Source organism: Netta rufina (assembly GCF_964035555.1).
Source record: "Netta rufina genome assembly, chromosome: 1".
In the NCBI taxonomy this organism is placed as follows: Eukaryota; Metazoa; Chordata; class Aves; order Anseriformes; family Anatidae; genus Netta; species Netta rufina.
The window spans coordinates 154,684,266-154,699,569 of NC_140123.1; the positions used below are offsets into that span (position 1 = coordinate 154,684,266).

At 38.5% G+C, this 15,304-nt stretch overlaps 1 protein-coding gene across 1 annotated transcript in view; it reads left to right on the top strand.

Annotated features, from left to right (window-relative positions):
* Positions 1-14,246: 14,246 nt before the first annotated feature.
* Positions 14,247-15,304, top strand: part of METTL25 (methyltransferase like 25) — a 64,897-nt gene continuing 63,839 nt past the window's right edge. Inside the window, exon 1 of the mRNA XM_084306081.1 lies at positions 14,247-14,612. Coding sequence (XP_084162207.1) covers positions 14,378-14,612 — 235 coding nt within the window. The 5' untranslated portion in view covers positions 14,247-14,377. The remainder of the gene's footprint in view (positions 14,613-15,304) is intronic.

The following is a 15,304-nucleotide window of genomic DNA, read 5'->3' on the forward strand; positions in this document are numbered from 1 at the left end:
TGAAAAATAAGCATTTCTTTTTGTTTATTAACAGAAAAGACTATTGAATATTTGGTGCCTATGGCCATTTTCTACCCAGTATTATTATCTGATGAAGATCTAAAATTTTCATGTATTTTTTGAAATCTTTTACCCAGTAGCATGAATGAAGACTTGAATGCTGTGTTGCCACATGCCAGGGATGCTGAGCAAATCAGTTTTGTGCCACGTATGTAAAACGTGCAGTAGAATTTCTAAAAGCTCCTAATGCTCCATGCCTGTACAGATAAGCCATGAAGCTTACTGCCACGACTCTGGTGAGCCCGGGCCAGATCAGACACACTGCATATGCACTGAATTTTAAGTACACAATAACCCTAAAAGCCCGATGAATTTCCTACCATGAGACAGCCACCTGTGGCTGTACTTTCATCAGTGTACTTCCATTCCTCTCTGGAATATCCTCAACAAAAATACAGCTGTACTGCTGTCAGAGAGCAAAACCCAAACTGGTGTAGGTAACTAACATAAATTAAGACTTCTAATTATAAATATTCAATTTGTGTGTGCAATTCTTAGGGAAAGAACACCTAACAGTGCCAGCCTGGTAAGTCTGGTAGATAATTCTACATATAAAAGTAAAGCTATTCCTTGAAACTAAAAACAAATTGAAAAATCCATTGATAAGTTTTCAACCAAATTTTATTCTGAAAAACAAACAAATAAACAAATAAAAAGAATTTATTTATTTTACCTTATTTTTCATTTAACTTAACTAGGCAGTAGGAGAAACTGAACATAGATATTAATAACTGCTAAAACAAGGTCTTACTGCAAACCAGCATTATCTGGTTACTGTACAGGTTCTGCCACCTGGGTCTCCTTAAAGCAATCTAAGCCATATGTGTAACTGCTGTGAGTAGGCTGCTGACCTACAATATACAGTACAGTTTAAGTCTTTTTAATGTTAAAAAGGAGGAAAGTTATTTCCAGTTTCAAATCAGCATGTCTTTGACTTTTAGATTAGGATGAGCAATTGTAGGACATGTACTTTCCATCTGCAACTGGCAGTTAATTTAAGTCCTGCTACTTAAAAAAATAAATAAATCCTTGTAGTAAATCATTATGGGTTAAGTAAAAAAAAAAAAAAGAAAAAAAAAGGGGGGGGGGGGGGAGGTGGGGAGGGATTGGGAGAAAAACTGCCATTAACAAAATCAAAAAATCAAAGCTTCCTGCTCAAAGAGATCTGAGGAACACAGTATACTCCTCTATAATCATCAGGGGTCCAGGACTGTTTTACCCTTCAAAAATCATTTTTTTTCTCTAGGTATGAATTTTAACAGAGTTGCACTGTAAATTATGGATATAACTAAATGTTGTTTGGAAATAACTGGAAATAACTAGATGGAAATAAATGTTGTTTGTAAATGAACCTTGCAAAGGCTTCTTCAAGACACAAGGTAGAATTCATCTCGCCTAACTCTAGAAGTCTAAATGTTACAACTAGTTACCATAAACTCCCTATGGATATATATATAGGTATCCTATCTGTGATTTATGTTGAGATTATTTGACATTTGATGGTATCATTGACTACAGAAAACCTTGAAAACATTAGAATAAGAATGTTACATTTTGTTAAATTCTTAAAACAGGTCAAATAAATGTACCTTCAATTTCTCAAGAAATACTCAGGGATTCCTTGAATGTTATTTCACTTACACTTTTCATATCTCAGAACATCTTTCACTACATGGCAGGGCTACCTGCCTCTGACCTCTAAAATAAACAAAAATAATAAATATTCTTGTCAGTCCATTATGATTTTTTTCCAAGTAATAAACACAGGAACAATGAAATCATATGGTGGATTTCATATGATTTTCATATGAACGATTAATCAATACCATATGGCAAGCCAAGCCTGTACTGCACCATATGCTTGTTTTGGGATCTCACATGTTGTTAAACCTTCAATGCACAGAATGGAGCACAGACACTACTTCATTACAGACACTCCTGTGTGCTGTATGTCTGAACACTTGTACTATTTATGGGTACCACAGATGAATTAGTATCTGTGGTCCTGAATGCACATATCTGCTTTTATTTTCATAAGGCTTCTATTTGTTCACTGCTTTCCAAATTATCAGTGACAGCTACAGCTACTTCAAAATGAAATCCTCCTGGTAGCTACAGAACTGCTACTCTTATTCATATCCATTTTGTAGCTTCTGTCATCCTCAGCATAGGCTGAAGTCACTTGCAACTAACCAGACGATTTCCTTTCTGTGCGCTTGGGGTTTTGCTTCCCATCTGAAAACACGAGCTGTATGATTTCATGATACAAGTCATATTTGTCACTGAAAATTTTTAGTTACTGCATAGTTTTCAAGAAGAAAAGGGTTTAGCCACTACGATCACATTAGATACTAGGACCCAAATGACAAGGTTAGGCTCTGACTATAAATCTCCAGAATTCACCTTAATTCCCTGAACTACCCAAACATAACTGATAAAAGCAATCATCATGCTAAAACTATGTAAAAGAACCACTCAGCAGCAGCCTCCTCTTATGTCTGAGTGTATGTTCCTCTTAATACAGATGAAAACGAACTAAATGATTTGAGTATAAAATCACGGTCTAGATGAACTCATCATTTCTCCTCCTAACACTAGCTAGACACCAATGTTCGATGCTGTGTGTATATTTAACAAACAACACATTTCTTCTATGTCCCAAAACAGCTCCTTAGCTTGGAGGGACAGTCTTAAAGCACAGTATCAGCTCTCATAAACCATCAACTATAAAAGTCAAAAATAAAAGTATTTGTTTGCTGTTCAGCTCTGAATTTATGCAGTGAGGAGCAAACCAAGCAGGTCTTTAGTCCACCCTGAGAGTCCATAAGCAGATAGGTGCAACATTGCCGTAACCACTTAATCTGCAGGTCTTTGCTTCCAGCACCAGAGCGCCTACTGTGGGCAGAAACCAAAGTCTCTGCTTAGAGAAACATTCTTACTGCTTTTAGCGCTGACGTTTCTGTAACACAACCTGTTTCACAGCAGTTAGAAGACTAAATAACATCCAGTATATTTGCATATGTTGAAATTTAAATCTATATGCCACTTCTTATGTTACATAGTGATTAAGTGTAGACTGAAAAGGTTAGTACAACATTAAGATAAGTTTTTATTTTTATTTATTTTATTTTTTTAATTCACAAAACGGGATCCTCAGATACAGCTTCTCATCAGACTTGCATCTTTCTTCATTGGATTGATATCACAATATTAAAAAAATAAATAAATACAAATGTGTGGATAATCTTTAGTTTATGAAAATAGAGAAATAAATCCAGTCTTGAAAATAGTGATCGGTCACTGTTAATTGAAAATCACTTAGAAGACAACAAAGTTCATGCCAAAAGCTGTGCACAAAAGATATGTTGTGGGTCCAGTTACACAGGAGCTTTGTGAATGGACCAACAATTCTCTTACTAAGAGTTCAGACTGAACCACTTCAGATTTTTTATTTTTTTTTACCCACCCTCCAATGCCAAAATGGTTTTATTTAGAGTAGCCACCTAGGTAGCTACATGGCTCTCAGTTCATTGTTAACAATTCACTCAGCAGCTTCCAGAAGGTATACATGAGCTAATAAAAATTATTCTGGAAATTGATATTCCAGAGCTCTCTCTTCACTAATTTTATTAAATAAAGTGCCTTTCCTCCTTTCTTATGCTCACAATACTTCTGCTTATTAATCTATTTAGAACTGCTTCTAAATTCTTTGAATGGTGATTTCAAACGACTACTTTTAAGGTTACATTCAGGTTTTTAACTTCATGTTCTTTATCTTAGTGTATGCATAATTTATCACATTGTAAAGATTAAAAAAATCTAGATCATCCCATATTTCCAAAGCTTCTCTAAGTGTCTTAAAGGAGGAAAAGTATTTGTTTTCTTTTTCCTCTTAGTAGCACTAAATATATACCTTCTGAGATGGGTACAGAGTGATGAAGTCCTAGTACCTTCGAGGCCAGCTAATGAGATGATCCATTTATGTTCCTGTTGTGATTTCCCAAGAAGTTACCTGCAAAAGAACCTGGAAAGCTTCACATTCTGTTCCACAGAACCAAAAAGAAAAAAGAATGGATTGTACCTAATGGTTTCTTCCCCCATTATTTCTGATTCACAGCTTCACCAGTCTATAATGAAAGGAAAAAAGAGATGTCTAAAGTTGCATTCACTGAATATCCAATTTAAAGAGTAAGATTTCAGACTGTGCAGCCCTATCCTTTTCACTTCATTGTACTCACAGGACATACTTGAGAGACCTTAACTACTTAAGATCTGCAGCTTTCAGGGAGCAGAAAACAAACTGCGAGAGAAGAGACAACTTGAGTGTGACAAGATAAAGAACTGTGGCAGGACTTATGTGCCTCTTTTTCATGTTTCCACATATCCAATACAGTCATAGCATCGTTTAAAGAAGAAAAAAAAAAAAAAAGTAAAAAGTAAAAAGTAAAAGGAGTGGACATTTCTTGGTACAGAAATCGGAAATCATTTGTGCCTACTATAAGACTTTATTACTGAACTAACTTTTTAACTTTTCATCCATTTCAAATTAAGAGTTGAAAACAGTAGCTTTTACAGACAGCCTCCATAAACTATTATCTTTCACATTGGACTTTTTTTTTTTCTAGTGATGACCAGATCAAAAAATAAATTCTCTCTTTATCTCCTTCCTCAAACCTTTCCTGCCACCCATTCTCAATACTTTTCTCCAGAAAAAGATGATGGGTCAGCTGTTACAGTTCTACTCTGTAAATAAAAGCAAAAGTTCAAGTTCCTACTCTGCCTGACCTTGGGCTACTCAGAGCTACTGCTGCTGTATCTCTGCCTTCCAGCGGTGCTGAATTATCTCAGAGAGCTTCACACTGCAGGCCGAGGAAGTAACTGAGACACTGGACTGTATTTGCTTCTAATTGCCACTGTCCTGGGCTGCTACTTCATGGTAATTAGCAAAGTAAAGCGTGAGGAAATATGGAAATTTAACTTTCTTCTTCAGCCTCCCTTACCTCCAAATCAACTAAAGGTATGAAGGAGAGAAGGTGATTTGGAGAAACGACAAACCCCCTCTCCTACTTTAAACCAGCAATGATGGGGCTAAGGTCAGATACCATGGCAGTTTCTGATTAAGGTGCTCTATCTGATCAGGCTGTCTTAAGCTTTGTTGGAAGAGAGGGAGACATTTTCAGGTGCCACTTCAGGGAAACCAGTGGTCTGTTTCCTGTTACGTATCACCAAGTACTCAGAGTAGAAAGACTGAAGAGAAAGGCAACAGTTAAAAGCTTAATCTTGCATCATTTTACCTTTTATGAGCAATATCATGGAACAGACACTATGTATCCTGAATTCCTCCACAATCCTTAACAAAATTCTAATCCTTAACAAAAGCAGAGAAGAATGACATGAATGAAAAAAATAGGGTTTGCTTTTTAGAGAGAAGTCTGTTCTTTCCCACACATCAACTGAGTCTTCTCGTTGCTAAAGAGGGTAGGATGTAAAGCTATTAAATAATTTGAATGAATTATGAATGCTAACTGGTTATATTATATATTTGAGTCAATTTGCAAAATACAGAGAAATTGTATCATAAAATAAACTATTAAATCACCACCTCCTATTATCTGCGCTACTCCCCATGAAGAATCAAGCATATAGAATACTTTGTCAGTAAACTTTTCACTAAATTTAACACATGAAACAAGTTCGGTTTTCAAATGCATCATTCAAACTTCATCCAAATGCTTTACAGCTATATACCATCTCTAAAAATGTACTGGTATACAGATGGTATACCAGTCTAGAGTAATAACAGTAATCCAGGATGACTACTGATCAACGAATTACTAGTGTAAGGCTTGCAGTTTTCTGAAATCTTTCCTATATAAGTAGAAATCTGACATCACTGCAGATATCTGCCCAGCAGATGTAACAACTGACGGCAAACTGAGAGGAGGTCTTTTTAAGGTGACAAATCTTAACATCGTGTTTAACATTTCCTTATCTAGAGTATTCAAAGATAATACAGGGTAACAGACACATGCAAACAAAGAGGATGAACTTCAACCACAAATTCATGTGGATATTTGTTTTGTGTTATTCACAAGTTACATGTAGCTATCACTGAAAGTGTTGTGCACTACTAATGAATAGTTGTACTTCTTCCTCGTAAGTGTTTTTGGTCAGAACCAATCAACATTGCCAATTACAGCAATTATCAGGAAAACGTAGAAGGTAACGCATAGAACAATATTGGCAGTTTACATTTACATTCCCTTTCTCTCCTCGAAGAACAGACATGTCCATTTCAAGAAAGTCTCCAACATTGTCTTAGGACTTGGTTTCAGCTTTTCCCAAATGATAACACAGAAAAGATGCAAAGCCTTGCAAAGTGTGGAAAAACCCTCAGGATACTGAAATAAGAAGCATTTTAGACAACTCAAACTCCAAACTTCATTTAACAGCACTTTTCAAACATTTGAAACCATTTTATATCTCTATTCATACCTTTTTAATTTTTTTTTTTGCATTCACTTTGACTTTAAATAATTATATTGTAATACTGTATAATTATTGCAAATTTTATAGAGAATGTCCTGAGAAATTTCTGCCAGACAATCCTTACTTTAATATCTAAATAATCTTTATCATACATGTACTTGGTTTTTGGAAAAAGTCATATATACTTTTTGCCGAAAATGATTTAAATCTACCACATCTTTAAATTCAAAGAACTTTTTTGACCTTTGGTAATTTTTACTCTTTGTAGGGAATGATAAATAGCCATCTGAGTCTAGTTTATGTTCTTTCATGTGCCAAACCTTATCCAACAGTCCACAAAACACTCCTAGCCTTGGCAGTTCATGAGGTATCAACTATGTCACATTTTACTGCTCTCATTTTACTCCCCTCCAGTAATTGTGACTAACACTTCCTGTTATTGTGACTACTACTGCTAGAAAACAAATACTTTACACAATGCAGATGTAGACGGTACCAAGCTCTAACGATTTGGAATTTGGGATATTATGTAGCTAACAGAATTTAAGTTTAGAAATACAGACCACTTATTTTCAAGGTAGCAGGTCTCACTGACTCTCAAGATAGAATAAATATTTTCAGAATGAATATCCTCCACCATTGGACCAATGACATAAATCAAGCCAACATCAAAATCAGAAGCAAAAAGACATTATTTATTAAAAGTCCTTTAATAAAATGTCCACAGGCAACTCAAAACCTGCTATTAAAACTTATGCAGAGGTTTATGTATTTTGTTGTATTTTCTGAAGAAGAAACTCCATTTGTAAGTTTAGATTTGGCTGTCCTTTCTTGGTCTTCTTACTCAATATTTTATAAGCTTCCATTTTCTTTTGCTTGTACAACCGTTGAGCTTCTTCTCTTTGTTGTCTTCTTTTTTCTGCTTCCTGAAATGAAATGAAGAATGACGATTATGAAAAAATTACATCATATATAAGCAGTATCATTTCTTTTTGTAAAAACACTGGCAATTAGACATTATTGACACTATAGACATATATAGACATATAGACAGTATATATATATATATATATATATATATATATATAGACAGTATTGACACTAGGCCATTACTCTTAAAAGCTGAATTAAGACTCTCTTTTGGAGCACAGTGAAATCAAAATGTATTATATTGTCTAAAGCTTTAAGAGAAGAGCCAGGTTGTCTTCAGTAGAGCATCCTATGATAAAGATTTGCAGCAAAAATTTACAACATCCTTTCTGCCAAATGAACTCCTTTGCTTTTTTTCTCCAATGGCTAGAGTACCAAAAAATTTCCACTTTCTCCTTCTGATTGAGAGATGGAAAGAGTTTGATACAGCTGCCCCCACGTAAATTTCTTGCCAAAGACAAAGATGTGCTAAGATACTGGACATGTGCATGAGCCTGGCAGATAGGATATAGGACACATTCCACCTGGAAAGTGGGCATGTTTGTGATACCAGGACAGCATCACAAGCAGCATTATGTAAAGGCAGCTTAAGCAGGACCAAAATGACATGACCCGTCCTCTCCAAAGTAAAACAGATTGCTGTCTTTACTAAGACAGAAAAAAGACTAACACAATTTTCAGTTACAGACACTTTACTTGTTGAGGACACTGCATGCATGCAACCAAAATACTAATGGAGGCACTCACTCTATATGGATAATTATTATATTACGTTTGTTTTTTTATCAAAGAGCTCACACCCCCTTCTCTAGTGTTGTAATTTCAGTAAGTAATTTGGGCAAGCATTCACAACAAGCAAGCTAACTAGCTTCCTTCATTTGCATCATGTCCTACCAAAATAGGCAAGTCATCACAAATCAGACTGAAGGATTCTTCTCATAAAGCTTATTTGTTGAAATTCAATACCATGCTGACCACAAAGGCAAACGTTTCTGAAGAACATCCTAATAGATGACAGCTTATCAATCATGTTTGTCTTCATGGCACAAATAGCTTCAGTGATGTACAAAAATTAGTTAGAATGCTCTCTGATGTTGGAATATAAAATTATCTAGAAATAACCCCCAAAATATTTCTAAATACAAATCTAAGAGGATTCTGGGAAAAAAATAAAATAAAATAAACACTCTGAGCAGGTAATATCTCTCTGTTCAGAATGCTTTGCATATTTTACCACAATGATTAACACTATTTTTTTTTTTAATAAGAGTAACATCAACTTTAGCTTACTTGTAATTCACTCCCTAACAATTTTTTATTCAACTATATAAACTCCTTATCTCTTTGTAATTATAATACAGTAGTTACCAACGTTTAGTTTGTGAGCATGAAGTTACACAATTTCTACAATTTGATAATGGGTGCCAGTCCAACCAACAATGTACTAGAAGAGACCAAGACTAAATAAGGATGTCTCAGTTGAATAACTGAAATGTGTTATTCAACAATGATAACATTAAGGTATTCCCTGTAAGAATAAGGCCCCTTAAATTAGAATGAGAAAAAGCATTACTAGTGGTTCTAAAGATTTTGTCCATGGATACTGTTACATTTAATTGTTTCACTGTTGATCAAATAATGTAAAAAAGGTAAAGACTGCATTGTAGTAAGACCATAGGAAATGGAATGGAGAATTAGCATTTCATGACAAGGCAACATTATTGTTCCACTGGGACATACAAATCAAGGTCTAAGTATTTCTCAATGAACCAAATAACCTAATAAAATCCATCTAACAGCAAGAGCAAGACAAAAAGAGAAGGAACTCAAGAGTCGTAATTCAAAAGACCTGCATTCCTAAGTATCACTGGCAAGCTGAAAGACTGGAAGAATCCTATGTTCCCCTCCTATGGTCCTATCTGGAGTAATTTAGTCTCTCTACCATCCAGAAATACTTGTTTAAGATTTACCTCTTTCTTTTTAGCACGCTCAGCCTTTATTTTCTCATACTCTTCTTTTGCCTTCTGATTCGATGTTTTTTTCTTAAACTTCTCTTCAGTCGTAACTGACCTGTAAGAAGAAGTACATGAAATGTAAATATGTCTGCTTGCTGACAGCCCTTAACTATATATCCCATAGCTACTGCGCAGTCAGAGCCTTCAAATGTTTTTTTGCATACTTGGTTAATTCAATTAGATATACAGACTTACAGACTATGTTAAGAAGCAAAACTCATCTTTCCACACTGTATGAATACCTACTAGCAATACAGTTCCATGACACTCAACAGCATTGCATGTCACACAGTGAGCATCTAGCAACTCAGCAAACGAAGTTCCTTCAATTCTGAGCATACTGAAGACTGGAGACTGGACTGCACAGAACTTTCAGTAATACACATTATCTGCTGGAGCTTCACGTGTATAGTGTCCCATGAAGCCAGAACATTGCCTATAGAGTTTTTTCCCCTATCATACAAGATCTTCTGAGCTTGAAAAACTGTACGCTCTGGTTTAGAGCTGCATTATCTCATTTTTAGGTCCAAATGCATGCAACTGCAGATATGAGGGCAACTGTCTGTCAGAAGACTGTGAACCTGAGAAGTCATGCTGACATGGAGATGGGAAAAAATTCTGAAATTAGGAGCTGAATTTATATCCATTCCCAATTTCAGTAACTAAGCAGGTATCCTTGACAAAAGGGAACAACAAAAAAAAATGCCATTTGTCTGGCATTTACAGATTTACACACTACTGTGAGTGGATTTCTCTATTTATTTCTTTCATGATTCACAATAAATCCATCACATAAGCAGTATGGTATCAAACATATCACACATGAACAACTGAAAAACACAAACCTTGCTAGGTATTTAACAACTGTTCACAGAATGAGCTTTTGATTAGTCTACCGCTCACACTAAAAAAATCTGAAAATTTACTATCATCGTCTAGGAGCTCTCAGACAGAAAATCAGAAAGCTAAGTGAAGACATTTGCTCATACTTTCATACAGGAATACTCCTGTTCTGGGGAAAAAATAAATATTATTAAATTCTTATCTCCATCTTGTGGCAATACCATGTAATGACACTTCATCTTCTCAGAAGTGCAAAACTACTTGAATTGCAACATACGCTATATTTTAATAGAATTATCCAGCTAAAGTCCTATTTTTCATCCCCACTGAAGCCTATTTAACAGTCCATACGCTTCACCCCAGCTCCCAGATTAGCAGCCACATTCATGCAGAATTACTAACTTGGTTTATAATCACAACTTTAAATTAAGCAAACTGGAAAAAAAAATAAAATCTGGTTTGAAGAAAACACCAGTCCTATCTCAGATACCCCTGTGAATTAACTGCCTATTCCACACAAAACACTACCCTTCTCCCACTGCAGGGTTTAGATCCGACTGCCTTTCACCCCCTCTCTCTCATGTATTCTTCCCCAGAAAGTTTAAAGATAAGGAAAATGTAAGCACACACCTTGGAATTCAAAGATTTAGAGCATTCCTTGCACTAGTGACAAAAAGGTATTGTCTCAGTCACCATACTTAAATATTGTTTAAAAACACTGCTATAAGAACATTAGATCTGCATGAGTCCTGCTTTTACTGACAAACCTAACAAGTACATGTATGTCAGGGGGAATTACTGCCAAACAGGAAATATACATCATTAAATCACCTGACATTTATTAGATCTCAAGTGAAACACTCTGTTTGATTTCTCTCACTCATTCTAAGTAAATTAAAAACAAAAAAACAAACAAAACAAAACAAAAAAAAAAAAAAAACAACAAAAAACAAGCAAACAAACAAAAACACTGGAAAACTATTTTAAGTAAATAGAAAAAAATAAACACTCAAAAATTATTATGACATCTCTATTATTTAAAATTAAAATTTTGATTAGGAACACTTTACTATGTTATGTAAGGTTTTACTGAATCTTCTCTCTCTTTTATTTTTTTTTTAAAGTTTGTAGTTAAAATCCTACCCCCAAAACAAGCTACATCACAAAAGGATAACAGCACACAATATCATTCATTTTAGCAGAATAAAATGCAGTATAAAGAAGACAACTTATCAAACTCGGAACAGAAAGATAATGTAAAAAATATTTATGAAAAATAACTTTAATTTAAAAATACCAAGAATTAATTTAAAGCAAAAAATCTAGACAAATATCAGGCATTTATAACACCAGAGTATCATCACGTTTTCTTTTTTGAAGATGATGATGAAACATATTCATCTTCTAAGGCCACAAGGGAATATTAAAATTAATCTTTGATGCACCTTGATCTTGATATTAGACTGTTACACCACGGGACACTGCTAGAATTGAGAAAATCTCAATTTAAAAATCCATTTCAAGGAAACCAACCACTTTCAACTACCACTATCCAAAAAATAAGAGACGTATTTGTACTTTAAAGTGCATGTGTATTTGAAATTATTTAATTTGGATTTATTTTTCTCTTAATTTAGGGATACAAACCTGCCATAAGGCACACAGTACCAAATTTCTCTGTAGACTGAAATGAGCACTACCTGAAACGCAGACTTTTCTCTTTGTTGATATGGTATTGAAAATCAAAAAATTGGTCAATGCCTACTTGCTCTTGAGCTAATCCTTGAAGTGCAACGGTAACTTTCATATTATTTCTCTAAAATCAATTTTTGCTTTCTGATTCTGTCGCAAACACAACAAACTTTTATCTTTAAAATTTCTAACAATTCAGAAAAACATGTAAGGCCTGACAGCATTTTCAATTAAGCATGTCACCATAATGAAGTCCATGTGAAGTGTAAAATCTAGGATATTTTTTTAAGGATGAAAACAATTACTTGTTTTTAGAGACATATTTTAAAAACTTACTCTACTGCTATGTTAAGTTTTTCTTCTGATAAAACTGAATCATCTCGTCTCTTGTGCTGTTTCTTAAGCCTCTCTTCCTCAGCTAGATAAAGATGTTTCAAGTGCTCTGGATAAGTATCAACAAATTGATTATCTTGTGGTGAATTGATCTTTCGTTCCTTTTTCAATAGTTTCCTGTATTTTCTTTCAATCTTCTGTTTTCTCCGAAATGCAAATCCTTGTCCTGAAAACACAAGGGAAAAGGGAGTCAAATACACCCGTACTGAAGTAGTACCAAACCATGTTCTTGTCAGGACCACTTCCCACCCACGTGGTTTCCCAAAGAGAAAAAGGCACTACTTTTGGTGATTTTAATTAGGATCTTTCAAAAATTCAAGGAAAAACATTGATAAAAATCTGATTCCTAATGCAGCACTATAGCTATTACAGATTTACTAAAAATTATCACCTAATCTCTTAATAGAACACATCATCACAAACATGACATGCAATTTATATGGAACATTATATGCCTTTGCTTTTTCAATCCAGTGAAAAGAGGTACTAACACTTCTCTTCTACTTGTAGCAGTTTACACACAACATCAAATAAATTCCAAAATACATTTCTACTCAGTGTCAAGACAACACAGATAGAGTAATACTGTCTGCTTAAGCAGCCTGCACAGCCATAATGCCCCAGGAAAAAAGTCACTCAGCTACTAAACTATTAATACTATATTATGCCATATTAATATTTCATTAGATCTTTCCACAGAAATTGGATTTTTATTCCTAGCTTCCTTCTTTCCACGTTTGTCCAAGAAGTTTTTCTACAATTTCATAAGTATGCTTCATCATAGAATTATTTACCATTGAAAGAAACAAAGCTAACGGTAGTTTCAGCCTCATACATAACCACTTATCAACCTGAAGTCCAGGATATTTTTCTTAATATTACTGTAAGTGCGTTAGTCTTAAGAGGAACTGCCTTGGATGACACTCAGTGACCAACTCTCTTCTAAAAGCAGCAAGCCCCAATCTGACCTGCCCTTTGATTGTTTCCCCAAGGCTGAAATTTCAGCGACGTGCTGCATGACCTGACACTGTTTTTATGTTTGCATAGCTTACTTCCAGAAATCCAAACCTGCTTCCAAAGGCACTTCCTTCTCCAACACACAACTTCATAGGAAAGGGAAAAATGGGGAATTGTCACTGAGCGGCCGGAGCACACCACTTCCAGAGTGGCTGGAAGTGGTGTGCTCACAGCGCCAGAGAGTGGCTGAGGTGGGGAGGGACACCTGGGGGTCACCTGCTGCAGTCCCTGCACAGCGGGGGCCCCAGAGCATGGTGGGCAAGGTGGCATCATAGAATCATTAAGGTTGGAAAAGACCTCTGAGATCATCAGGTCTCACTGTACCCCTGCCACCAATGGCACCCACTGAACCATATCCCCAAGCACCACGCCCAGCCTCTCCTTGAACGCCCCCAGGGACGGTGACCCCACCACCTCCCTGGGCAGCCCGTCCCAGTGCCTGGCTGCTCTTTCTGACAGAAATGTCTCCTCGTTGCCAGCCTGAACTTCCCCTGGTGCAACTTGAGGCCATTCCCTCTAGTCCTATCACTCGTTATCTGCGAGACGAGGCCGCCCCCAGCTCCCCACACCTTCCTTTCACGTGGCCGTAGAGCAATGAGGTCTCCCCTGCGCCTCCTCTTCCAGAGCAGGAGACTGCGCAGCCTGTGCCAGCGCCCTGTCCGCCCCCCCGGTACCGAAGCGTTTCCTCCCATTAAGCCGGCCCCCCCCGCGCCCCTCACGGCTCACCCTCCTGCAGGCTGCCCAGCAGGCCGCGCAGCGAGGCCGGCCTCCACAGCCGCTTTCGGCGGGCCCCGGCCCCGGCCCCGGCTCCGCGCCCGCTGCCGGCCCCGCTGCGCTCCGCAGCCATCTCCGCGGCTCCTCCCGCGTCGCGCCGCCAGCGCGTCACGGCCGGGGGGCGGCGCGCCGAGGTGAGGCCGTCGGAGCCGTCGGCGGGGGCCATGTGGCGGCCGCCCGCCTCGCTGCCGCCCCAGCCGGCGGCGGGGGAGGCGGCGGCGGCGCTGCGGCGCCTGGCGGCCTTCTTGGGACGCGCCCTGCCGCTGTGCCGGGCCCACGCCACGCAGCTGTACGCGGGGGGGCTCTGGCAGCGCCTGGTGGCGGCGCCGCCCGACGCCGTGCTGCGGGCGCTGCGGCGCCCCCTGCGGGAGCCCTCCGGTGCCGCCGGGGGGGCGTGGGGTGAGTGGGGCCGGGGGGGGGGGGATCGAGGCTGAAGGGGGGGGGTCCCCGGGGGTCGGGGATGGAGCGGGGCAGCCCTGAGCGGTGCGGGTGTCTCTGGGAGAAAGTGGGTTTCTTTCTGTCGAGGCCGGTGCCAGCGTGGGTCTAACGTCGTCTTCCGGGCTTTAATAAATAAAAGGAGAAGCTTCCCCCAGCCGCCGAGCCGCTGCTTTTTTTGTGCCTCTGCCTGCACCCGGTGCCTCTCCGCTGCTGCCGCGGTGCTGTGCCGTTGCTCCGTCCTGCGGCGGGGCTGTGGCTGCCTTTCCCTGCCTGTGCCTGGGTGGCAGCACGCACCTTACCCAGGACGCGTGGTCCCGATTCAAACAAAACAGAGCCTTTCAGGGAGGAATTGCGCGTGAGGAGGCGCTCACTAGAGGTTGTTGTGATGGTGGCCTCATCTTAAAGCTTCATCCAATTTCAAGCTGAGAAACAAAGTGAAACTCCTAGCTGTCAGGCACACCCCTCCCCCCCCCCCCCCCCCCCCCCCCCCCCGACTGACATCTGAAGAACAGAAGTAAAATGAAACCCCCAAAACCCAAACAAATAAACCCAACCAACCAACCAACAAACAAAACCCAACACTCCAGTGGAAAGATGTAACGGTTAAAGTCCTCCAAGTGTCCAAACGCTGGAAACGTGGAGGACAGCTGGAA